This window comes from Amphibalanus amphitrite, unplaced genomic scaffold (genome assembly GCF_019059575.1).
Source record: "Amphibalanus amphitrite isolate SeventyFive unplaced genomic scaffold, NRLGWU_Aamphi_draft 001163F_arrow, whole genome shotgun sequence".
NCBI lineage: Eukaryota > Metazoa > Arthropoda > Thecostraca > Balanomorpha > Balanidae > Amphibalanus > Amphibalanus amphitrite.
The window spans coordinates 154,135-179,767 of NW_024882657.1; the positions used below are offsets into that span (position 1 = coordinate 154,135).

At 52.2% G+C, this 25,633-nt stretch overlaps 3 protein-coding genes across 13 annotated transcripts in view; 1 reads left to right on the forward strand and 2 right to left on the reverse strand.

Annotated features, from left to right (window-relative positions):
* The window catches only part of LOC122370718 (otoferlin-like), a 76,892-nt gene that overhangs the window by 21,098 nt on the left and 30,161 nt on the right, over window positions 1-25,633 (forward strand). The window contains exons 17-29 of the mRNA XM_043346564.1: window positions 177-338; window positions 1,296-1,423; window positions 3,328-3,496; window positions 4,137-4,289; window positions 4,558-4,698; window positions 10,346-10,519; window positions 10,759-10,944; window positions 11,342-11,476; window positions 12,576-12,847; window positions 17,249-17,419; window positions 17,699-17,865; window positions 23,896-24,035; window positions 25,290-25,477. Of these exons, the coding sequence (XP_043202499.1) occupies window positions 177-338; window positions 1,296-1,423; window positions 3,328-3,496; window positions 4,137-4,289; window positions 4,558-4,698; window positions 10,346-10,519; window positions 10,759-10,944; window positions 11,342-11,476; window positions 12,576-12,847; window positions 17,249-17,419; window positions 17,699-17,865; window positions 23,896-24,035; window positions 25,290-25,477 (2,186 nt within the window). The remainder of the gene's footprint in view (window positions 1-176; window positions 339-1,295; window positions 1,424-3,327; window positions 3,497-4,136; window positions 4,290-4,557; window positions 4,699-10,345; window positions 10,520-10,758; window positions 10,945-11,341; window positions 11,477-12,575; window positions 12,848-17,248; window positions 17,420-17,698; window positions 17,866-23,895; window positions 24,036-25,289; window positions 25,478-25,633) is intronic.
* Window positions 5,079-9,764, reverse strand: LOC122370719. 2 transcript variants are annotated; one of them, XM_043346565.1, is made up of 2 exons: window positions 6,493-9,764; window positions 5,079-6,114 (listed from the first exon to the last, which is right to left on the reverse strand). In XM_043346565.1, exons 1-2 carry the CDS (start codon window positions 9,508-9,510, stop codon window positions 5,392-5,394), a joined length of 3,741 nt encoding a protein of 1,246 aa, XP_043202500.1. In that variant the 5' UTR covers window positions 9,511-9,764; the 3' UTR covers window positions 5,079-5,391. The 2 variants fall into 2 exon arrangements, with proteins under 2 accessions (XP_043202500.1, XP_043202501.1); XM_043346566.1 differs by having other exon boundaries at window positions 5,092-6,021.
* LOC122370723 (uncharacterized protein K02A2.6-like) lies at window positions 18,402-23,131 on the reverse strand. 10 transcript variants are annotated; one of them, XM_043346577.1, is made up of 7 exons: window positions 22,783-23,125; window positions 22,309-22,434; window positions 21,708-21,876; window positions 20,946-21,228; window positions 20,010-20,261; window positions 19,584-19,701; window positions 18,402-19,304 (listed from the first exon to the last, which is right to left on the reverse strand). In XM_043346577.1, the coding sequence occupies exons 4-7, from the start codon at window positions 21,171-21,173 to the stop codon at window positions 19,084-19,086; spliced, it is 819 nt and encodes a 272-aa protein (XP_043202512.1). In that variant the 5' UTR covers window positions 21,174-21,228; window positions 21,708-21,876; window positions 22,309-22,434; window positions 22,783-23,125; the 3' UTR covers window positions 18,402-19,083. The 10 variants fall into 10 exon arrangements, with proteins under 10 accessions (XP_043202512.1, XP_043202508.1, XP_043202505.1 ...); XM_043346573.1 differs by having other exon boundaries at window positions 18,402-19,701; window positions 21,708-21,932; window positions 22,783-23,130; XM_043346570.1 differs by having other exon boundaries at window positions 18,402-19,701; window positions 22,783-23,128.

The window sequence follows — 25,633 nt, forward strand, 5'->3', positions numbered from 1 at the left end:
GTTAGGTGAAAAAGTCTGGTCGAATGGAGTTTAAAGGAAAATTGTGAGCTTTGCCGAATGAAAACATCCAGTGTTCCGACGAGCTGGTAAGCTAACACGGCTAATAAACTAGCTCGATGCAACATTTACCAGCAAACTAAACCGTATGACCGTCAGCCCCTCCTCTCCCCCGGCAGGGTAAGGCAGAGTTCATCGGACGCACGATGGCCCGACCTCACCTGAAGCTGCTGGACGAGCCGTACGAGCGGCCGCGTTTCCCACCACCCCTCGAATGGCACCAGCTGGTCAGGGGTACAGAGGCAGCCGGTGATCTGCTGGCCGTGTTTGAGCTGCTTCAGGTGAGAAGGGATGGGGAAGGCGGGGCTGTTGATAGGGACTTCACTGTTTGCTGGTGGTCGAGTGTAGTTATGTGTATTGTTTTTTTTTTTGTTGTTGTTGTTGGGTTAGGCCCTTTCGGTCGACAAGACCATTGCAGAGCCGGAAGGATGATAGGAATTAGGGGGAGACATTGGTCTGGGCAGGCATCCTAGTGAGTCGCCGGGGCTGAGCCCGTTATATGTATGTGTATTGTGTACCGGTTGCCAGTCCTCAGAATCAATACGGTCTGTATTGTCCGTATCCCACGCCCCGTGACCCTTGTCATATTCGAGCGCGACTCACGAAACATGTTGCACATCTGAACGTTTAATCATGCACGGAAACGAGCTTTTAGTACGTGGACAGCGGATTACTATGCAGGGTCGGGGGCAGCACCACTTCCACTAAGCGCTCCCCTGGCTTTGATCATCTGTTAGATACGTGTAGCTACAACACTCAGTTGGCGCGGGAATACAGCACGAAACAAGCTACAGTGTCGAATTTAGAAGCCTTCTTTATCGGACAAAAACTGTTTTACGAGCTCTGATGGACGCGAGACACGTTTGGTGATGCCTTGTCACTGCGGCTTGTTTCAGGCTATCAGCGGTATAATTGGTCCCTATGGGCCATTCCAGGTCGGCATCCTGCTGTATTGTGTCTGAACGCTGTCACAAACATTCAATCGCTAGCCATTTCGGTAGATGAAATATCGACGACTGTGGATGGGACAGTGGACAATGGACAAAAATAGTCCCAATAATGGTTCATAGCAGACCGACATGCATGCAAACAAACATACATATGTTACCTTGACAGACGTCAAAATGAGTGCCAATCTTCAAACTTAGACCATCGACCCTCGACTCAATCCATTTTGTCATACCTCAATTGTCTGCATTCCCGTGTTGACCCTCCTCCTCTACCCGTTTCTATTTCAGGTGTGTGACGACCCGAGGGGCGCCGATATCCCGCCCCCTCCCCCCGCCAAGTACCGTGACTCCAGCAGGGAGACCGGGCCCGTGATGCCCATTCCAAAGGAGATCCGACCGACGCTGGTTAAGTACAGGTGCGTGGGTACACTTTGACCTTTGTTCGTAGTTAGCTCAAATATGCGGAGGATTTATCCCAGACAGGAGTACGGACACTAAATTCTATTCATTGAAATGAACTTTTCCTTCTCATGAACTATATTGAAGTTATTTACATATAAGAATATTTTCATGTGACGGATTTCCTTTCCTGTAAATGTTTGTGTCGGCGTACTTTGGGAATAACAGTTACACCACTGGTCAGTTTTCCGCCAGTGCCAGTTGTTAGTGATGCAGTGCACCATCCAATGCCGTGACAGCCGCTGCATGGATCACCCCAGGACCTACCGACCCCATGCGCGGACACAGGTCTACCCAGGGCCCTCCACTATACAGGGTGTTGCAGATAAATTGGGACTAAGTTCATGACCTTACAAAAAATGTGCTATGCGGAGGAACATCATGGAAATTTGACACAATATAATTTCAACAATTGTTTTTCATTTGATATTGAAATTTTAATCCTAACATATCGCGCAGTCATGGAGCAGCGTCGGGGGGAAACGATTGGTGAGTTAGTTCGCGCCGGACAGAGCGCGAAGGACATAATAAGTTTAACTGGGTACCCAAAGTCTACCGTGTACCGAACTATCGCGACTGTAGGAGCTGAAGGGGATGTCGCTCGACGTTCTCACACACCTCGCAGTGACCGAAAACGGACACCAACATTCCTGAGCAGCTTGAAACGCTCGATACAGGCCAAACCGAGGACCTCGATGAACAAGCTTGCGCGTGCCCGTCACGTGAGCAAGAGCACCATCAGCAGAGCCGTGAGAGAGGACCTCGGGATGAAGTCGTTTACCAGAAAACGACGAAGCCTCCTGACCGAACCAGCAAGGGCGATACGAAGGGAGCGGGCACCGAAGGTCCTCAAGCTCCTCAAGCACCTCGGGAGTGACGTCATAGTATTTGTCGATGAGAAAAAGTTCATCGTAGAAGAGGTCGTCAACCGCCGGAACTCGCGGGCTATCGCCTACAGCCCTGATGAAGTGGCTCCCGTGATGAAAGGCAAAAATCCGGCATCAGTGATGGTGTTCGGGGCCGTCGCAAGTGATGGCCGCATAATGCCGCCCCATTTCATACCTGCTCGTGTGATGATCGACACTGACGCGTATTTGACCATCCTGAAGGAGTCTCTCATCCCCTGGATGATGAAATACTATGACCTGAGCAAAGTCATGCTGGTGCAAGACTCCGCCCCAGCACATGCTTCCCAGAGGGTGCAAGATTTCCTGAGCCAGAGGATCCCCCTATATGTACCCAAGGACATATGGCCCTCCAACTCGGCTGACTTGAATCCATGCGACTTCTGGATGTGGGGCGTGGTAGAACAAAAGTCCAACTCGACCACTCCTGTCAACGTTTCTGACCTGAAGAAGGCCATCAGGAAGGCAGTCAGCACCATTGACCAGGACGAGGCCCGGCGCGCGTGCTCCGCTTTCCGGCGCCGTCTCGAGAGGGTGCGGGACGCCGACGGCGGTCACATCGAGTGACAAGGCTGTGCGTACACGACACAATACACGTGCGAAGTTTCAACTTTATGTGTTTTCATTCACCGTATTAATAGCATGTTGAAATTAGGTCTGAAAATTCCCAATTTACCTGCAACACCCTGTATTATACTACCGATAGAAACTACCAACAGAGCCCACTGACTCCCCGGGCTGCGGCAGTGCCCCGCAGCTGTGCAGCTGAGCAGTCAGACATCACTGATTGACTGGGTCGTACAACACGGGTGGGCTCCGTGTAACAGGGTCTACCGCGGGTCACCCGGTGCTACCCCGAGATCTCGGACGTCTGCACAGATTACTACAGCAGCTAGTTAGGTTATGTGAGGTTGAAAAGTCGAGGATTGTGTTATAAATCTTTTCGATGTTGACAGAATCGAGGTGCTGTTCTGGGGTCTGCGCGCGCTGCGGAGGATCCACTTTCTGACGGTGGACAACCCTCGCGTGGATGTGGAGTGTGCCGGCAACAGCCTGCAGTCGTCTGTCATACAGAACTACCGCAAAAACCCCAACTTCCCGTCACCAGTGAAAATTATGGACCTGGTGAGTGGATTTGGTATTATTCATGGAGGTCGTAGCTCAACGTCTTCCGTGTTATGATGGCGAACTTGCAAACTTTCACATTCCGCAGCGCACTTGATAAGTTGGATTGTGTTTCACTTTAACCACTTAGCATACTTTGACATCATGCTGTAAGATAAATTGTGTTGTCTTTGCCACCAAAATGTTCTATTAGTTGCCGCTTCCTCCCGCGGGTATTCCTTGAGTGCAACACTATCAGTGAACTAGTTAAGCATGCCAGTCTATGTCCTGGGAGCCGTCATCTTGCATAGATATTGCTGGGCTAACTAGTTTAGGTTAGGTTAGACTTAGTTCTACCTATATTCAGCGGTATGCATGAGTCGATCGTTTTCCTGATTCGGTTCATATGGGTGTGTTTCACATAGCGGCTGATAAAGATTCACTGGAGGAATTTATCGCTGTGGATTAATAAGTTCGATTTCCTCTGGGTATAGCCCCCTGGCCCATGACTGTTCGGATACGCCTTATTCCTCAAGAGCTGTCCGAGGTGGAGAATGGAGATGTCCTTTAACAAACCACCACTATCCGTGCGTTTTCTCTCCGTAGGAACTACCCGAGGAGGAGTTGTACTGGCCCATCACTATCGATACTTGTTCCCCAGGAACTACCCGAGGAGGAGGTGTACTGCCCGCCCATCACTATCCGAGTGGTGGACTGCCGCAGTTTCGGACGGTTCACCCTGGTCGGGACCCATATCATCTCCAACATCCACCGGTACATGGTACGCCCGCAGCCGGCCGTCACCGCCTCGGCGGTAAGTACCAACGACTAAATGGGTGGCCTGTAGGTCACGACTAGGTGATAAGCTTTGAGTTTATTGAATGAGATAAAACGTGTTGATTGTTTTCGTGTGCACTTTTCTTCTATAACCTTTCCATATTTCATTTGCCTTTTCAGCATCATTACCTGTTGTAAGATCACCGGTTGTGACTGCTGTGAGGCTAATTATGCTGGTAATCGTATGCCATAATATGCCACAGTGTGCTAAGTATGCTATAATATGATTGCGTGTGTGCCGCCAGCGTCCGTCAGCTGCCGGCAGCCAGCTGCTGCCCCAGTCGGCCCAGCTGGGTGGCGGCCAGCCGCCCGGCGGAGGAGAGTACCGCGCCGACGGCGAGCGGAGTCCGCTGCTGCAGCGGGATACACTCATCACCATCGACTACGTACGGCGCTGTGCCAGTGTCACACTATACTGTCCCATCTCTCTGTCCCACTCTACTGTCCCACCCCAATATTCCACACCAATTTCCCACTATATTGTCCCGCCCCGCTATCCCACTCTGCTCTCCTATATCGCTGTCCCATATCACTGTCTCATCTCACTCTCCCACTTCACCCTGTCCTGCACGACCGTCCCACCTCAGTGTCTCGCTTTACTCTCCCAGCCCACTGTCCCACTCTATTGTCCCACCACTGCGGCGAAGCCGTCCCACTTTCCCACATTGACAGATTCACTGCGTTGCCGGGATGCACCATTGGTATTGCATGCACTTTATACCGTATCGTCACCTCCTCATTTTGATAGCTTTCATCCAATTTGGTATTGAAACCTGTACTGTCTCGCAGTACCTATATTTAACATAAGCAATGAACAACGATACAAAGTAATAAACGTAACCGCAGCTCCGCGCGGCTCGAGCGTCAGCGGGCGACTCCCGCTCCGCGAGCCGGTCGTACCCGGGTCGTGTCACCACCAGGCGGCAGCACTGGTCCTGTGACCCGACCTCACGTGACATTACGACACCACATTCTCCTCCCCTTAACAGGACAGAAACGATAGCCCTCTGTACGTCTCACTAACGATAGTCCTCAACACGTCTCACTGAACGATAGTCCTCTACAGTCATCACTCACACTCACTCATCAAATCCGTAACGAACCGGACGTCGCACCTCGCGTCCGTACCGCGTTCTTAGCGTCGGCGACAGCGGCTGATCGGCGTCAGGTGCGGCCGGCTGCTCGGGCTGCGGCAGCTCGCTGTTCGTCTCAGCATGGTCGCGCTCAGTCTGCCTGCCATCGGCCGCCGTCTCGCCAGCTGCCTGCTGCTCCGGCTGGCTGTCGATCCGCTGCTGCGGCTGCTCGTCACGGCTGTCGGTGACCGCTCCGCCGCCGCTGGTCAACCGATCCGCGTGCACCCTCGTTCCGTCGTCGAGCACGTAGCTCGCTGGTCCCCGTCGCTCGAGCACCTTCTTCACGCGCGAGAACCGGGGCCTGCCCTTGCGCGACTGAGGCGGAAGACGATGCCGTACCCGGTCTCCGATCTCGAAGTCCGGCTTCTTCACTCGATGCGTTTTGTCGAAGTACCTCTTCTGATACGCCTGCTTCTTCTCCACCCGACTGTGCAGCTCTCCGGGTCTCTCGGGAAGCCGTCCACCGACGTCCACCGCCGCGCTGAGCTTGCCCCTCATCGGCCTGCCGTGAAGCAGCTCTGCAGGTGTGCGTCCGGTCGTCGCCTGCACCGTGCTCCGGTACGCGAACAGGAACGCCTGCAGACATTCAGCTCTGTCAGCCTTCTGCAGGTCAGCCGTCTGAAGTGCAGCCTTGATGGACTTGTTTGCTCTCTCCACCAGGCCGGATGACTGCGGATGATACGGTGAGATCAGCACATGAGTGACGCCCACACTTCGCAGGTACGATGCAAATCGATCAGACGTGAACGCTGATCCACAGTCAGATACGACCTCCTTGGGATAGCCCTCACGACATGCCAACTTCTCAAGAAACTGAACAACAACTTCAGACGTGGGGTGCTCACAAAACCCTACTTCTATCCATTTTGAGTGATAGTCAATGGCCACAATCGCAAATCGCTGTCCAATTCGGCCACCCGCCATGGGACCAATAAAATCGAGGCCCAGCTTTGCCCATGGCTCGTCAGGGAACGGTACAGGCTGCAGCGGCGCGCACCTCGGTGACGCTGTCTTGTCTGCTAGCGAGCAGACACTGCAGTTTCTCACCTGTTCTTCCACCGCCCTGTCCATCCCTGGCCACCAGTAGAGGTCTCGTAGCCTCTGTTTCGTCCGTACCATACCCTGGTGCCCCTCGTGGGCCAGCTCCACCAGCCTGGTACGGAGAGCAGTCGGTACCAGCACTCGTCCTCCTCGCAGGATGATGTCGTCGACGACGGCGAGCTCGTCCCTGCAGCGAAAGAACGGTTGCAGCTCTGGCACGCACTGACTGAAGCGTCGGGGCCACGCACGGGGTATCTGATCCCTCAGCTTACCGAGCACGGGGTCAGCTCGGGACTCCGCCTTCAGCTCGTCAGCGCTCACCGCCGCTGTCTCCTCACTGAGAGCGGCGACCACCAGCTGCTCGTCCTCGGACACCACCTCCACCGGTGCTGGCAGACGCGACAGGCCGTCTGCTGGGTTGATGCTGCCCTTGACGTGCTGTACCGAAAAAGAATACTCCATCAGACGGCACGCCCAGCGAGAAATCCGCATCCCCGCTCGGCCAACACCACGTGACGTCATCAGTGTTTTGAGAGCCTGGTGATCCGTTCTGAGGACAAATTCCCTGCCCCACAGGTATTTGTGCCACTTCTCCACTGACCAGACACAAGCCAGTGCCTCCCGCTCAGTGACGCTGTACTGACGCTGGGCCTGTGACAGTGTGCTGGACGCAAAAGAGACCACGCGCTCACCTTCAGGGTGCGTCTGAGTGAGTACCGCACCGATACCGACGTCACTGGCGTCCGTTGTCACCGTCGTTGGCAGACTCGGGTCGAACATCGCCAGTGCTGAGCTCGTCAGGATCGCTTCCTTCACGTCCTCGAAGGCAGACTGCATCTCGGCCGTCCACTTGAAGGGTGGTGCGCCCTTCCTCAGCGGCCGCCGTAGCTCCTCGACTCGAGAGCTGTACCCTGGAACGAAACGGCTGTAAAACCCGAGCAGCCCCAGCATGGCTTGCAGATCCTTCACCGTACTCGGTGCCTTCAGCTCCTGCAGACCCTGAACTCGACTGGGGTTGATCTCGATACCGTCTTTCGAGACAGAGAAGCCCAGGAAACCGATCCGCTCAACTCCAAAGTGACACTTATCTGCGTTCAGCGTCACCTGGTACTCCTCCAGTTTCTCCATCACCGTCTTCAGTCTCGCGTCGTGCTCCTCCCTGGTACGACCAGCCACGATGACGTCATCCAGATACACCTGGGTACCGGGCAGGCCTCGCAGGATCGTCTCCATCAGCTTCTGAAAACAGCTGGGTAACGACCGCATACCGTAGCAGCATCTGCGATACCGGAACACGCCCTCGTGCGTCACGAACGCCGTCAGGTTCCGCGAGTCCTCGTGCAGCATCAGCTGGTGATAGGCGGCTTTCATGTCTAGCGTCGAGAACACAGTAGCCCCCACCAACTGATCAAGCATCTCCTGCATGTCCGGTAACGGATACCCACTGGTGGAGACTGCCTCATTGACGACCCGCAGATCCACACACAATCTGATCTGACCTGACCTGCGGCGAGAAACGACGATCGGCGAGATCCAGGGTGATCCGTCTACTCTCTCGATGATCTGCTGCTCTTCCAGTTCCTGCAGATGTCGCTTCACCTCCTCCCGGATGGCGAACGGTAGCGGCCTCAGCTTCTGCTGGACCGGAACGGCGTCATCTCGCAGCTGAACCCTGTGAACAAACCCTCTGATGGGCGGCAGCACGTTCGTCGTCTCATCAACTGACCTCGGTGCGGCGTCGGCTACCGCACAGACGACTGAGCCGTCCTTCACGGAGATGTGAAGACTCCTCTGAAGATCGCGTCCGAGCAGCGCTGTGCTGCCGTCCGCCACGTACAGAGAGCTCTGACAGCTCCGGCCGTCCTCGGTCTCCACCGTCACCGCAATCACGCCTGCCACCGCCAGCCGGCTGCCTCCAAACGCCTGCAGTCGGGAGGTGGTTGACTGCAGAGGAACGTGAGTCAGTTGCTGCTCATACACTTGTCTGGGTACGATCGACACTGCTGCTCCCGTGTCTACCAGCATGTTCATCCAACACCCAGCTATCTTCACCTTCATTTTCAGAGCGCAGTCATTCTGAGTCACAGCGAGAATGTGCACGGCATCATTTTCATCAACAGATCGCACGGTTTTTACTTTTGAGCGACATCTCACTGCAAAGTGCCCAACTGCACCACATTTCCTGCACTTCTTCCCCTTAGCAGGACAGTCATCATCAGTGGATACGTGTCCCAGTCGCCCACATGCATAGCATGACTTGCCTTTTGTGTGCTGACCCACCGGCGCCGATGACGTCTTCCGAGTCGCGAGAGCCACCTCGACCGGCGGTGAGACTGGTGAGGCGGGGTGGTCACGCCGACTGGCTCCACCTCCCTCTCCGAACAGACGCTGTCTGTCCACGGCTCGGTCCTCCGCCAGAGCTATGGACTCGAGGCGCTGTAGTGTCAGCTGGTCCTCCACACACAAGCGATCACGCAGACGACTAGACACACATCCTTCAACAAACTGATCACGGATCATTTCATCTTCTAAAGCCCCGAAAGCACAATGTCTGCTCTGTTCCCTCAGATTCGTCAAAAATACAGTGACTGTTTCACCCGGCTTCTGACGACATCTACGGAACTTTATCCTCTCAGACATGACATCTCTAGGCTTTTCAAACAGTTGCTGGAGTAGCGAGAGACAATCTGACATCACATTACCTTGTGACTCACGCTTCACCTGCGGTGCTGTCTCCGTCCCGCTAGCTCCCGGTTCGCTCGTCCCGCTGACCTCTGTTGTCGCCGGAGGGCACGCCGTGACCCGATGTTGTGCCGCAGTGGCCGCCTCGGCCGCCACCCGGTACCGACGCCGACCCTCCTGCCCCAGGCAGTGTAACAGGAGCGCTTGCTGCCGAGCTGGATCCCACTGCGACCAGCCGATGGCTGTCGCGTACAGTTCGAAGTCTGCATACCAGGCCGACCAAGGGATGCTTGCAGTCGCTGCCGTGGCCAGAAATGGTCCCGGTGGACGAATCCCTTCCATCTTGCTGCTGGTGCCAGATCTTCTGTCACTGTTCACTGATCACTGATCACTGATCCTCGCCGCCAGAATTATGTACTGTCTCGCAGTACCTATATTTAACATAAGCAATGAACAACGATACAAAGTAATAAACGTAACCGCAGCTCCGCGCGGCTCGAGCGTCAGCGGGCGACTCCCGCTCCGCGAGCCGGTCGTACCCGGGTCGTGTCACCACCAGGCGGCAGCACTGGTCCTGTGACCCGACCTCACGTGACATTACGACACCACAAAACCATTTTGTTCTATTCGATTATAACTTCTGCGACATCCTTGCAATTTGCAATGTTTCTAATGCTATCGCGCAATTAGACCAGAAGCGTGTCGCCATCTCCCCGCCCGGATATCTCCCGGAATATTTTCGGTAATTGAGTTAACTGAACGGTCCAAAGTTGCATCTTAAAACCGGGTTACTGTGGCCGCTTGGCTAACTTTCGGTAAAGTATCGCCGCCAAGTTCGGGACTGATCAATGATGCTCGCCAGACAGGTGCAGTCGGGGAGAGTGGTCATTGATAAGATGAATGTGACACGGGGACTCACCGGGCCTCAGCTGGACTCTGAGAAAACGGAGGCGTTTTCCTTATGCTGATATGATTAGGCCTTGTCTCTTCTCAGTGGCTATTTGATAGGACCCTCGCGGTAAATATCCTACATTGCACCTGATTTCATATTTTTTATTTCATTCGTAAGCTAACATTAAGTAATTTCACTGTGTCGTCAAATAATCCTCTCCTGTGCTGTGCTCGTAACTAGTAACTTCTAGCATCGCCAGGCCCTTACGCTATCGCCTCTGCCCAGGGGTGCCGAAACGGCGGCGCGGGTCACCGCGTGATGGCCGCTCCCGCCAAGCGGAAAAAGCGCGAAAAGCCCAAGCAGCGCCGCCGGAACTCGCAGTCTAGCGATGAGGAGGAGGGAGAGGGGGCCAAAGACTGGTGGACCAAGTACTTCGCGTCCAAGGAGGCACTTATCGAGGTGAGGGCGAGAAAGAGCTGCCGTCTTCTACGCCGCAACATGGTCACAATGAGTAGTGACGATGTGTACTACGAATAGGTGTGTTGTGAGTTTACGATTTTTTGACAGAGTTGGCAGCCTGATGCTGCTCTTATAGCGTTCATGACAGAGGTGTGTTGGCGTTTACGGCAACTCGTAACCCACCCCCTGCTAACCACTCTGCCCGGGCTCATGGTGCGCCTCTTCCGTTTCGTTGTCAGAGCGAGCGGCAGAACCGGGCCCGTCTGCTGGGTATCGAGGCTGTCACCGAGGTGGCTGCCGCCCAGGCGCCCCCGACCCGGTCCCGCAAGGTCGGCTTCAAGGGAGCCAGCCAGGCGGTCCGACTGGCTGCCAGGATCAGTCCAAAGTTCCGACGGAAAAACAAAAAGTCCACGGCACTACTGCAGGTATGCACTGGATTTATTACGGAGCTCATAGCAAAGAAATTGAGAGAAATCGTAGGGGGTGTCGGTGCAACTCGCTACTTTTTTACAGCTCATTGCAATTTACAATACAAACAACATTGCAATAAATATTCGGTTGCCAACGGCGACATCAAAAACTGAGCAAACAGCCTTGCGAGGGTGATTGACACTACTGCTGGTATGAATGTGATCAGTCTTTCTCAGAAAGCCTGTGACAAACAACTATGCCAATCACCACACTCCCACCGTGTTTTCGCGCACGCTGCGGCACTCGGCTGGTAAATCGGCTGTCTTAACTTTTAGCTGCATCTTCCGTGGCGTTCCGTCATATTCCGTTATATCTCGTGTCTCATATCTTATATCTTCGGTGCTGTTTCAGATCTACCAGTGTGAGTTGGAGCAGGTAGCCGAGTTTGGCAGTTTCCGCGAGTGGCTGCTCACCTTCGACCTGTACCGCGGCAAGAAGGCCGATGACTTCAGTGATGACGAGTCACGCATTGTCGGCAAGTTCAAGGTAGGAGTCAGCGACAGTGACATGGCTGCTGAGTCGAAGTCAGAGTCACCTAAAATCCATCGTAACAGGGCTGTGGAGTCGGAGTTGGTCCCCCAAAATCCATCGACTCCGCATCCCTGGACTCAGCGATACGTCGACGATCATCGTCAATCGTCCAGCAATCATATAGGGAGATGGAAATAGCAATACATGGATGAGGAACTTCCTCGAAGCATTGCATGCTCCGCTAGTGTACACTACCGATTGGGTCACCAACGCAGACTTCCGTGATTCGGCATGTCACGAAAAAGCCAATATTGCGCATTATGCAACGCCAAATGGAGGGACGATCATAGCGCTCTGATATTACTGCTTAGGTAATGCTCGCCAGAGAAGCACATTTCCTACGCTCAGTCACATTGGCTTCTATTGTCATTTGTCATTTGATATTCTCATTCTAACCACAAATGGTCACGTGCTGAGCCCCGTAGGCCGAGTACTGAGCCGAATCATTGTCTGTGAAATATCGTATCCGGGTAGAGTTTGTTTCCATAGTTTTGACGATTCAATTGCTGCTTTGGTATTCCTCTCCCATGCGGCCCATCAGCAGTCACGTGCCTCAAGTTTCATCTCTTATCTGAATCTCGTGCTTTGTTAGTGGCTGTTTGAAGTTTGAACTCTTCTAGTAATACAATTTTAATGAACAACTGTATTTATTTAGCATGAGAAGACCATGAATCGCATTCAATAGGGCTGTATCGTCTTAGTTTACCGGAGTTTGACGCACTTACCCTGCGCAGTTCAAACATGCTTTTCCGGTTCGTTGCCTATGCAGCTAGTGATCGGAGACTGGCCTATGATTTATGACTCAACCCGACTGAGGAGTTGATCTTTGAAGGTGTTCTGAAGTATTCCTGCTAGCGGCGACGGAAGGAAAAAGGTCAAGAAAAGTTGACATTAAAGTTCAGATTTTATTTATTCATGCTCGAACTTTTTGTTAATTCATATATTTTAATAAACTCATTGCATTGAAGCTGACAGCATACGGGATGTATTTCTTGGCTTTACTGATTTTCTCCGCCCGTCTTCCCATCTGATCATGGATGTCTGGTTTCCACAGGGCTCCCTAAAGATGTACCGATGGCCACCGGCACGCGACTGCGAGGCGCTCAAAGAGCACTGCGGCGACCCGTACAAAGGCTACTTCAGCGGTCTACCTTCCAATGAGCCGATCCACGTGCTGGTGCGAGTCTATGTGGTGCGCGCGCTAGACCTGCACCCGATGGACCTGAACGGCAAGGCCGACCCCTACATCGTGCTTCAGCTGGGTAGCAAGAAACTGAGCGACAAGGAGAACTACCAGTCCAAACAGCTGAACCCAGTGTTTGGCAAGTAAGTACCGCCATAGATGAGATAGTACAGTGGGTCTATTTAAGATCTCCAGAGCCACCACGTGGCGCTACGGTCGGGGTAGGGCGAGTCCAAATCCCGAGGGAAGTGAGGTCACCGGTCTTTGTGGGGGAAGGAGGGAGGGGGAGTGACGCGGTATCACGGCGCATGGGGCGTGCGTAGCGCCGGGAGCGGGCCGCCCAGGGCCGCCCGCCACTGCGCCGAGGCTGAGGGGAGGGGATGCTGGTTGCGGGTGCGATCACTCCGGTATGGTGGTATCCTGTTCATGTGGAACCGGCAAGAACGCGACTGAAGGGAATCATTATCTCAAACAAACGGGCAAGCCAGAGGCAGCGTCAGTTCCAGCAAAAATGTTGAACAATGATAATTGAAATCTAGGACGTATTCATAGCAAACAACTTTTCAGTCGATAGTTGCATGATGCTTTTCATGATGCATGATGAGGCTTTTCTAACCTGTTATTTGAGTTAGATATATTTTTCATTTGGCACGTTCAGTTTTGGTGGGTTTTATCGGGTCGAAAAGAATCAGAAAAGAAAAAAGAGTTGAAATGGCTCCTGACAAATGACCAGAAATATTTTCCTAAAAATGAAACTTAGCTAAACGTTTATAAGCGATAATTTTGACTTTTGGGGAGGATATCGGGGAAAGATATTGGGGAAAGATGTCATCGTGCTTAGCTGTGTTGCAGTAGAAGGAAATGTTTTGGTTGTGTCTAGATAAAACCAGACCCGTGAGTGGGGCTCGAACTCACGACATTGCGTTCAGCTCACAGGTTACCCAACCTCAACGCTACGAGCACCTATCGCCCTGCGCAGCTTGCTGAGTGTTTCGGCTAAAGTTCGGCCAAAGTGTCTGACGTCTGTCAATGTCACGAGGCGAAACCCCAAGGTAAATGTCCGTCCCGGTAGCTCGGTCGGTAGAGCGTTGGACTCCATGTGCCATGTGGTGAAGGCGCACGTCCCGGTTGCAAAAGTCCGGGTTCGAAACACGACGTGTGCTTGACGTTTTTTAGCCTCCTGACGGGTATGGTTGTGGTTGGTGGCAGGCCGCTGCCAGGCGAAGTCAGTGAGGGGACCGGCCGTGCGCGGCTATGTGCGCACGTTAAAATTTGGACTCTGAACCATAGACCACTTTGCCATAGACTAAACCTCAAAACCATAGTCTGCAATAGACCAGAAATTGCTTGATCGGAGGGTAGATGGCAGGGTCAACGCTTAACAAGCTCAGCTTAGCGGGGACTCTGTCCTTGTGATTCCTTCCATTCAAAAGGTTCGGGCCAAATTTATATTAACCCTCGCCCGTAAACGGTGTTTTGCCACCTTCGCCCATGCAGGGGGGGGGGGGGTTGGTGCGACCCCCCTTGGCGTTTGAAAACGGAGCGTCGTAGAGCTTAGCGGAAAAGACCAACGGATTGCCCTCAACGAGATCTCGCGATTGGTGGTATATTTTTTGGTCCTAGGTCAACACTTGACCTACTTATGACCGGTCAAAGGTCAAATTTTCGGAAAAATCTAACTTTTTCAGATTTCCGCGCCGATTGCGGCAAAACGGTAAGAGATATCGACTTGAAACCTTCACTATCGTGATCCTTGATCAATTCCCTATCGTTTGGTGTGTATTTCGATGTCATAACTCTACAAATGATGCGTTGGGAGCATCGGAAGTCTGCAAGGTCATTTGTGCATTGGGTCACGTCAGGCGTGTGACGTCACTGACCTGACCCTGACCCAAAATGAACTACAAGAAAAACCAACGATGCCTGAAATGGATAGCAAATTCGAATTCAGAGCATCAAAATACCCCGAAAAGGCATAAAAGTGCAAAAAGTCATTACAGGTCATCCCAGGTAACTGACCTTACCTTGACCTTTAGCAACCTTCAAAATGTCAACGGACATTGTGCCAATGTCAAATCAGCCAGTTATGATTCTAAAACAATCCATCAGTGTGTCAGGTCAGTCGGCATTTATACCAATGTGAAGCAATCTCCAATTTAGCGTAAATCTGGCCGGAGGTTGTCCCCTTTATGACGTCATAACTCCGTGACCTGACATGACCTTGAAAAAAAAATACCAAAAGTTTCGCAAAGGATGCCCCATAGGGTACTGAAAATTTGAGCAGGCTATCTGAAACGGTTCGGCGTGTAGCTAAGAAAAACCTCAGGGGGGGGGGTTGCACCCCCCCCCCCCTACATGGGCGAGGGTTAAAAAAGGGGGAGCCGAACCAGGTTGGGCCGAGTTGAACCAGGCTGGACCGGGGTCATACATGCAATCATGGTCAGACAAAATAGAAGTTAATTTCGGGTCAAATATTTTTATTAAAGGGACCCTCCCACCTTAACATTAGTTTTGAGTTGAGATAGCCAAGTTTGCGGCCAGGCTCAGAAACCACCATTTGTCCTGGTCGCAACCCCCGCAGCTTTATGGTGTTCAAGAAATTTCTTCCCTTTACTTGCAGGGTGGGACCAGCGTGGTCCCTATCTCTTAACCATTACGGGAATCTGATGACGTCATCAGGCTTTCGAACGTCCGTTAAATGTTTGACTAAAACGTTTTGTAGCACGCGGTGGTATATGCTGCTTTGCGCGCAACAAATGCCGCACTTTCAAATAAAGTCGCTAGGAACAGCGGAGATCCCAAAAAGTAAACAAAAGTAAAAGTCTAATATCTTGAAAACCGGTGAATATTTTTCGATGAAATTCGGTAGATATTCGTTTTTGCTCTTTCTGAACCGAGCGACATCACTTTCATGCCAATTCATTAACTTTTTTGAAGGTGGTAGGGTCCCTTTAACTGATCTTATTGTTTTTTAGCTTATACGTATGATAACTTTTAGCTTTTTTTTTAACTCGAGACTTCATGCACAGAAATGTGGTGTTCGTCCACTTTTCCTCATCGTCTCTTAGCGACTTGATTTCATGTGGCGGCGGAACGGGGGGGGGGCATCGGGGCACCGTGCCCCCTTTTGATTTTGGCATTTTAACATTAGCCCTATGGGCGTTGCATGGAAAGAATGGGACCAAAAGTCGGCAGTGCCCCCACTTCATTAAAGGTGTTTCGCCGCCACTGCTTGATTTGACCCAAAGGCGTCTTACCAGCAAAAGAAAAAAATCACCTGCGTTATACCTAAATATTTGCCCAAGGGCGCTCTACACAAGAAACGCCAGCCGGTCAAAAAAACTGGCGAACGAATACGATCTTTTTAGTGCTTGAATTATATTCAATGAAAATTTCAGGAGACATAAATAATCTTAATCCTTATAACTAGCTAGGCGCTCGGAGCATTCGCTAGCATTCCATTGCCAGCTGCATTATCAACGCCACATTTGCATTACTCTGGGTGCATCATAAGTAACAGTAGGTGAACCGGCCACAGCAAAACCATGCCTCATTATCCTTTCCTTCCAAGCTGACAAGCTAACCGGCCGCCCGGCCCACCACCGCGATATGGAACAACACTGGAGTGCGCCATTTGCCTACGGCAGTGCCCCACCGCGCCGGGGCCGTTTGACAGGTCACCCGCACCGTGACCTCGCCACCCGCCCCCCCCTCCCCGCCCACCTCCCCATCGCGCCCAGCTCGGTAGTGACCTCTCCTTGAATTTGACATGGACTCGACTAAGGCTCAACGCCATCTAGTTACGTCTGGAGATCCTAATAAGATCCACTGTACGTGCCGCCTTATTTAATTCGATTAATGTCGAATTAATTATTTTTCGATTCTTTTCGATTCAAATAATTCGATTATTTAATCGAATGATGATTGATTGAGTCTTCAGGGAATGTCGAACATAGACGGACAAAATATGACATGCATTGAGTGTTGACGGAAACTAACGTGTCGTTATGTCAGCGACCTAGGATTCGTAGAACCCCGTACGTTTTGCCGTCCATTTGATCCTATCAGCCTCAGCTGAACGTGTCGGGGACGTCATTTCCTTTGATGACGCCTCCTTTCGATGCCATTGTGAGCTCTACTGTCGGTATGAAATCTCAAAGGGGCCATTCTGTGGAAATTGTTTCCTTGAAAGACGAACAGTTTTGTTCCTTACGAGGTGTGAAGTGTACACCAAACACCTGAGCTACCTAACAATACGACTATATTGAGACTGATAAATGATGATTTGCCCATGGGTGATGAATTGAAATATTCTGCTCTAGTCAAAATTGTTTCCAAGGAGTCTTGGAAGCCCTAAACTAAGTATTTTAACTCAACCCTTCGGCCTTCGCTCGTTATTTGTCTATTACTGAAACCATCGCCGATCCTTATTTGTTTCTAGCTGATCCCCTGTCATTCGTATCAACCCTTCCTTGTCTATCACTAACTCGCTCTCACCCGCTCGTTAGGTGTCTTGTAACCAACCCCCTGCCCCTCCGCTGCAGGTGTCTGGAGGTGGAGGCCACCTTCCCGCAGGATTCGATGCTCGTTCTTCAGGTGCTCGACTGGGACCTGGTCGGTACTGACGAACTGATCGGGGAGACCCGTATCGACCTGGAGAACCGCTTCTACTCTCGGCACAGAGCCACCTGCGGACTGGACGCCAAGTTCGAGACGTAAGTCGGGTGATGAGACGCATAAAAGGGCCGGAGATGAGTGGAGTGTTGGAATCAAACCGGGGAAGAGTGTCAGATCTAGACCGAGGAGTGTCGGGGTTGATGACATCTCGATGAAGGTGAACTGTTGCGGCGGGGGCATGCCGTATCGGGAGAGAACTTGGAACGGGTGAAGAAGAACATAACAATAATATGGTTAGGGGTCGATAGTAGCCTTCTGTGTAGCCCGTTGATTCAAACTCCTATCACTGACTACAACTGGCCGTTTTCTATCGTTAGGTCGGGCTACAACGCCTGGCGGGACCCGATGCGGCCTACCCAGATCCTGCACAAACTGTGTAAGGAGAACAAGCTGGATGGACCGCACTATCAGCAGGGCTACGTCCGCATCGGCAACAAGACGCTGGCGCCGCCGGCACCGGAGGGCACCGGTCCCGACGCGCACGGTACGGGTGCTGGGGGTCTGTGGGACGGGTGACTGTGTGTCTGTCTGTGCTTCTGGCTTCTCATACTATTACTGTGATCAGTTCAGTATTTGATTTAAGGTGTATACTTTCTAAGGTACGTAGTTCAGATGCCTAGTAAATATGGTTACTCATCTGTTATTTTAGCTGTCCCTAATAACCTGCTAACTGGTGATGTTTTTATCGCAATATCCGCAAGGTAATAATGCTTTTATGTAGTAAAATTAATACTGTCAAAATAGATAAAGTGTTTTCCAAGAATTTGATCCTCAAACTCAATAACGACAAATTAACCATGTAAAAAAGACTTAACAGAGCAGTATGATGTGAAAAAGTGCTTAGTCATCACTGAAGTTTTGTATCGCCTCCCCACTTTCCATTTCATGATAAAGACCTCCAGTAGCCGTTGATGAGCTCGTTTATAAGCAGGTGTCGCCAGTATTATAGATCACCTAATGGGCCATTGTCCTATCGTTCAGCCCGCCAGCCACTCCCCAGTGGCGATTGTAACATCCAGGCTCAGCACGGACCTTTATTGGCACCGCTCCAACTCCAGACTCCGGCCGCCGCTCCGGCCCGGCGGTCGGCACGCTCCCACCGCCACTCAGCTGACCCAGCGCCCTGGGTCATAGACCGCAGTCAGGGGCCTACAATCAAGCCGGCCCAGTGACACTCAAACCATCACATTACCTCCCTCCAAAAAAAAAAAAAAAACAACAACAACAACAACAAACAACAAACGCCATTCCTGGCTCAGTAACGAAAAGAACACAACAGCTACACAGAAGTCTCAAGTGTTCATTAACACATATCTACCCAGCACCGGGTCTGTAATAGTCCGGCTTGCGTCGTTCACGCTGTGATCGACGCAGTGTGACCGACGGAACACCTTCCGCTCTCTCTAGTGAGCCCGACAGCCCTCGGGACACCAAAGAATCCCGAGTCACGCCCGTGGCAGTCCCTTCGCTCAAAGTCTGACTCTGATCACCTGTACACGCGCGCGCACTCGAAGTCTGATCACCCGCACACACGCACGCACCAGAGGGGAGACGAGCAGCCGGAGACGACTGTACTCCGGGACTCTCCGAGCTCTGCTCAGGCTGGCCGGCGTCAGCCGCCGGTCTCCGGTCCGAGATCACCACGGGATCCTCCTGCTGATCGTCCTCCAGCCAACTCTCGTCCGGCTCGCCACCCGCCAGGTCACGCCTCTCCCGCAGCCGTCCGAAGTCGCAGACGTCCGTCTCCGTGCGATTCTTCGGAGCAGAGTCGCCCGCAGACCGCAGCTGATCGAAGTGACGGCGCCACAGTCGACCATCGTCCAGCCGGACCTCCGCCATCGTTGCACCGAGGAGAGAGACGACCACTCCGGGCGACCAAACCGGTCCGCTCCCGAAGCCTCTGGCGTAGACTCTGTCGGACACCTGAAATTGACGGCCTTTAGTACGCATATCATAGTACTCTTTCTGTCTATCCTTCTGCTGCTCTACAGTCCGTTCCAAGTCCGGTTTGAGAAGTTGCAGTCTCGTCTTTAACTCTCGACCGAACATCATAGACGCAGGCGTTACCCCCGTTGTTGCATTGGGTGTTGAATGGCAGCTGATCAGCCATTTAGCAAGTTTGACGGACATGGTTCCGGAAGTGGATCTTTGAAGCGCATACTTTACTTCCTTGACGTACCTTTCCGCCAACCCGTTACTTGCCGGCCTGTGAGGAGCCGTCCTCACATGACGGATGCCGTTCCTCCTCGTGAACCGCTGGAACTCCTCCCCGATGAAGGCCGGACCGTTGTCCGAGACGATGGTGTCCGGGAGGCCGAACCTGCAGCACAGCAAACGAAAAGCATCCACGGTAACAGCGCTGGACGTAGAAGTCGTCAACACAACCTCCACCCATTTCGATGTTGCATCAACGACCACCAGTACATACTTCCCATTCACAGGCCCGCCGTAATCGACATGAATTCGCGACCAAATTTTTCTCGGCCAATTCCACTGATGTAGCTCGTTTCTTACAGGATGGGGCCTGGTTTGTTGGCACCCATCGCAAGAGCGCACGAATCGCTCGATGTCTCCATCTATATGAGTCCACCACACACATGTTCTCGCCACAGCTTTCATCCGACTCACCCCAGGGTGTCCTTCATGTAGCTCGTGTAAAACGTGCTTCTGTGCCTTGGCAGGCACGACCACGCGGCTGCCCCACAGCAGCACTCCGCGGATCACCGACAGCTCATCTCTCCTGTGGAAGAATGAGCGGATGTCCTCCTCGTCAGGCCACTCACCAGTCTCTATGGCCTGCCGCACCCGACTCAGCAGAGTGTCCCGAGACGTCAGCGCAGCAATCCGGGAGGAGTCCAATGCAAACTCCTCCTCCAAGCTCTGCAACAAACACACCATCTCAGACACCTCATGGTCACGCTCCTTCGAGACGGGAAGGGGTAATCTGCTGAGACCATCGGCATGTCCTATCTGCGTCGTTGATCTGTACTGAATCGTGTAATTGTACGCGGATAACCGTAGCGCCCATCTCGAAATCCTTGCGGATGCTGTCGCCGGAATCCCTTCATGCTCACCGAACAGTTTGACCAGTGGCTTGTGGTCAGTCACCAAAATGAATTTGTCATTTCCAAACAAATACTGGTGAAACTTCGTGACGCCAAACACCAAGGCCAACGCCTCCCTCTCAATTTGGCTCATTTTCTGCTCAGCTTTGGATAGCGATCGTGAAACAAACCCCACCGGCTTCTCGGACCCATCTCCGTATCTGTGTGAGAGCACTGAGCCAATGCCAACAGAGGATGCGTCACAAGTGAGCACAAGAGGAACGGTTGGATCAAAATGCGCCAGCACTCGTTCCGACGTTATCAACGTTTTTGCCTCATTGAAAGCACTCTGCTGCTTTGGTCCCCAGGCCCACAAAGCATCCTTTTTCAAAAGCTCATGCAATGGTGACAGTACCTCAGATCGGTTTGGTAGAAAACGAGCATAGTAATTCAGAATGCCCAAGAAACTTTTCAGCTCTGACACGTTTTTGGGACTTGGCGCAGAGTGGATGGCTCTCACCTTCGCCTCTGTGGGGTGACAGCCCTCAGCGTCGATCCTGTGTCCCAGGTACTCCACGCTGTCCACGCAGAATTTGCACTTCTTCTCCGACACACGGAGTCCGGCATCTTGCAGCTTCTCCAACACCGCAGATGTGCGCTGTAAGCAGTCGTTCTGGGATTTCCCAGTAATGAGCACATCATCTAGGAAAACACAGACACCAGGCATACCATTCAACAACTTCTCCATCTCTCGCTGAAACAACGCCACCGCCGAGTTGACACCGAAGCCCAGGCGTCGATACCTGAGAGGTCCAAGGTGAGTGTTAATCGTCAGGACATCTCTGCAGTCTTCATCCACCACGCACTGCTGGTAGGCCTGGCTCAGATCGAGTTTAGTGAAGACTTTGCCTCCCGCCAGTGAGGCAAAGAGATCTTCTATCCTTGGAAGTGGGTATTTGTCAACACGAATGGCACGATTTGCTGTCAGCTTGAAATTCCCACAGATTCTGACACTGCCGTCTGACTTTAACACCGGTACAATCGGAGCACCCCAAGCTGCATGTCCAACTGGTTCAAGCACACCCATGTCAATCTCTCGCTTTAGCTGCTCATCGACCCTTTTCTTCAATGCAAAAGGTAGTGGCCTCGGTTTATAAAACTTGGGAGCCACACTACTGTCAATGTCTAGTTTAACTTTCACCCCCTTGAGCTCACCCAGGCCTGGCCTGAACACTTCAGCGTATTTCTCTTTCAGAGCCGTGACATCATCACTTCCACTCACCGAGAAGATGTTGAACCAGTCCAGCTTCAGGTTCCCAAGCCAGTCGCGCCCGAGGAGGTTTGGTCCATCTCCTCCAACCACCACCAGTGGAAGCCATCTCGCCTGGTTGTTGTACTTCACGTCCGCGATGAATTCACCCACGACCGGAATCTTGGCTCCAGTGTAGGTTCTGAGGACAGACTTTGGCTTCTTCAACTCAGGAGTCGGATGTATCTCCTGAAACGTCTTCACATTCAAAAGCGAGACAGCCGAGCCCGTGTCAACCTCCATTTGTATGACTGTGCCCTCGACATCAACATCAACAATGACCGGCTGAGACGCATTTTGAACGGCGTTGACTACGGTATGAATCCTATCTGAATCAGAATCAGACTCGTGTCAGAAATGGGCGGGTCCCTTTCCACCAGCCTGGTTGTCCCTTTCCACCAGCCTGGTTGTCTGGGACAAACCCCTCGTCGGGTTTGAGACTGTTCTCCGCTCCCTCTGGGCACTACACAACGGCGTGCTAAATGTCCAATTTTTCCACAATTGAAACATTTGAAGCTGGCGTAGCGACATGTTTGGGCCGGATGAGAACGGCCACAGCGGTGGCATGGCTTACCGCGACTGCGTTGGCCGGCGTGCACTTCATTGATCCCACCCGGCGTCACGTCCCGACCCGGCACAGAGATCTCGTTGACGGTGCTCTCCTGTCCTCCGATGATCCTGGCGTCCCTGGAAGCCGCTTCTAGTGACAGACAAATCCGGTTAGCCTGAGAAAACGTCAGTGTCTCTTCCGACAACAACTTCCTTTGCATCTGAGCATCATTCACTCCACATACCAAACGATCTCTCAACATCTCATTCAGGGTCTCTCCAAAAGAACAGTGCTCAGTCAGCTTCCTCAGCTCAGCGACATACTCTGCTACTGACTGGCCCTCCTTTCTACAGCACGTGTTAAATTTGAATCGAGCCACAGTCACAGACGTTCGAGGTTTCAAGTGACCATTGAGCAAAGTCACAATTTCTGTGTACGATTTGTCACCGACTTTGCCTGGCGACACCAAACTCCGTAACACAGAATAGGTATCCTTACCGCATTGTGAAAGCAGGTAGGACTTCTTCTTGCCATTGTCAGTCACATTTCTTGCATCCAAGTAAAACTCAAATCTCTCGAACCACTCTTCCCACACATCTTCGCGTAAATCAAATGGGGCTAAACTGAAGCCTTCAGCCATCTTCCATAGCACGATATTCACCTCGTCGCCAATTGTAACATCCAGGCTCAGCACGGACCTTTATTGGCACCGCTCCAACTCCAGACTCCGGCCGCCGCTCCGGCCCGGCGGTCGGCACGCTCCCACCGCCACTCAGCTGACCCAGCGCCCTGGGTCATAGACCGCAGTCAGGGGCCTACAATCAAGCCGGCCCAGTGACACTCAAACCATCACAGCGATATCGAACGTCAGTCGATCATTTAATTAGGGTCTTGGTACGGCCCGTGTCTGTACTGTCACGCTCTATGGGAAGCTGTTATAAAACATGCATCAGCTAATGCTTTATTTGCCGATGTTTCCGCCGAATAGCGACCGCCATTCAGCATGGGAAACATTCAGGGGATAATTGTCGCGTTTACGGGAAGCATCGACGCTCATACTGTGTCGCTTATTCATAAGCATTTGATTATGAATAGGTAAATTAATAATATTGTATTTGTGTTTTGTTAGTTCTTCATGTGCCCTTTTGTCATCGATTGTCCATTCAGAATGAAAAAAGACCGTTTAATTGGAAAACGAAAAAGCAACATTTTTGCCATTTTTATCTGACCCGTGCTAGTACATCTGCTATTTGCTCGGAGACTTGTCGACTGCTACCGTTCTCCGCACAATGACTGTCATCCAGTGATCGACAGCCGCGGAGCCCTCTTAGGGTGATCTGTCACTCTTCCCTGTTTCCCGTCCACCCGCTCGGTCATGACTGTTATCCTGGGACCGGCAACCGATGAACATTTTGAGGGGCCCGCCACCGTTCCCTGTTGTGATTTTTGTCCTATGGTTCGCAGTCGAGGAGCCCTCTTAGGTTTCTGTCACCTCCCCCCCCCCCCTTTCCCTGACAGCCGAGGAGCCGTCTGAAGAGGACCTGTAACCGCCCCTGTGTCCTCTGTAGAGTGAGTATTGTCCTGTGATGACTATTACGCTGTAACCGACAGCCGAGGAGCCGTCTGAAGAGGACCTGGCTCTGGCGGCGCTCCACCAGTGGTCCGAGATCCCGCGAGTCGGCTGCAAACTGACCCCCGCACACATCGAGACCCGGCCGCTTTACAACCCCGAGAAACCGGGCATCGAACAGGTCAGCTGATACGCGATAGTGCGTCACTGTAGCAGCGCTGTTTCGTAACGTTTTAGGTTGGATACAAGGTGGTGTGTCAGAATATGACAGTAACAAAATGAGCAGAGCTGGGCAAGTGCGTTCCTTTAGTGCGTTCCTGCGTTCTTCCGTACGTACGCACCGCCCTTTTTAGGAACGCAAGAACGCAGGAACGCAAAGTTTTTCAAAGGAACGCAAGTAAGAGGAACGCACCACCCGAAATTGTAAAGCGTTCCTGCGTTCTTGCGGAACCACCCGAAAATTATATTGCTGCCAATGAACTCTGTGTCAAATGTTTGAATCTCGAGTACGTGTGTTTGCCGGGAGGCGCCACTTGTCGGTCGAATCGAGGAAGGCTTGCTTAGATTTAGTGGTGATGTTTACTATTCGATTCGGTTTCAGGCATTAAATGTGTAAAGATTTTTAGTGGTGATTGTTATGTAATGGGCCGTGTGCACACCTGTGCAGACCCCTGCCTGGGCATTGGCGGTGGCCGATATGTGAGTTGCCTGCTACTGTGTGTGTGATACCTGGGTCGGTCCCTGCCCAGGTCAGGGACTGCCTGAGGGGACGACCCTCCTGTCGTCCCCACCACCGTGCTACAATACAGTCAGTCGGAACCGAGCGGTGGTGTGTCGATGGTGGGCCGCGAGACATAACAGTGATGTTTACTATTCGATTCAGTTTCAGGCATTAAATGTGTAAAGTAAATATGATAACTTTTACTATGATACATCTTTTAACTTAACTATTGTTTTTAAGCAGGTCGTATTTTTGTTGAAAACCCTACGGATGATATTGGTAAAACGTATTTCAGATATTCGATTCGGAAAAGAGATGTCGAGTTGCTTTTCGGCCCCACGTCGCCATTCTGGGTATTCTGTGATCGATTCGCCCCGTGTTTGGTTGGGCCCGCGCCGCGTGGTTCGGCGGTATTTTTGAGGGAGGAACGCAGGAACGCAGGAACGCTAACGCACCGAACGAAAAAAATTAAGGAACGCTATTCCAGGAACGCACTAACCGCGGCCGGAGGAACGCAGGAACGCTAACGCACTACCGAAAATCGAGGAACGCGCCCAGCTCTGAAAATGAGCATTGTTCTGGTAGGCGCTTGTTAGCTTACATGAGCTGTAGTGCCCTCCTGAAACCCGCACCAACACACAGACATGTTTCTGGTCTCAAACCCTTGTAGTTCAAACCCGAGTGCCTCATTACTGAGGCAAGCTTCATCCCCAGGGCAAGCTGGAGATGTGGGTGGACATGTTTCCGATGGACATGCCGCTGCCTCCTCCGCCGGTGGACATCGCGCCGCGGAAGCCCAAGTCCTACGAGCTGCGCGTCATCATCTGGAACACGGACGACGTGGTGCTGGAGGATGACGCCTTCTTCACCGGCGAGAAGATGTCAGACATCTACGTCAAGGGGTGCGTATCTCGGCATTGCGAAATGTAGAAAATTATCAACGTCAGTTTTTTCGGCTGGTAGGTCAACCTCTGTCTTGCCCTCACAGTCTTGCACACTGTTAACAATAAGGTTAATGTTTGTAGTATGAAGTGATTCGATATCTTTTATTGGAAATT

What these genes read in the sequence shown, in the direction of transcription:
- LOC122370719 (XM_043346565.1), bottom strand. Translation starts at nt 9,510, where the DNA reads ATGGAAGGGATTCGTCCACCGGGACCATTTCTGGCCACGGCAGCGACT. An exon ending in ACAGGGCGGTGGAAGAACAG is followed by an intron (nt 6,115 to 6,492) that starts GTGAGAAACTGC and finishes TATCATCCGCAG; the next exon opens with TCATCCGGCCTGGTGGAGAG.
- LOC122370723 (XM_043346569.1), bottom strand. Translation starts at nt 21,512, where the DNA reads ATGGGTGTGCTTGAACCAGTTGGACATGCAGCTTGGGGTGCTCCGATT. An exon ending in TACATGAAGGACACCCTGGG is followed by an intron (nt 19,702 to 20,009) that starts GTGAGTCGGATG and finishes GCTGTGCTGCAG; the next exon opens with GTTCGGCCTCCCGGACACCA. An exon ending in GGACGGCTCCTCACAGGCCG is followed by an intron (nt 19,305 to 19,583) that starts GCAAGTAACGGG and finishes CGTCAATTTCAG; the next exon opens with GTGTCCGACAGAGTCTACGC.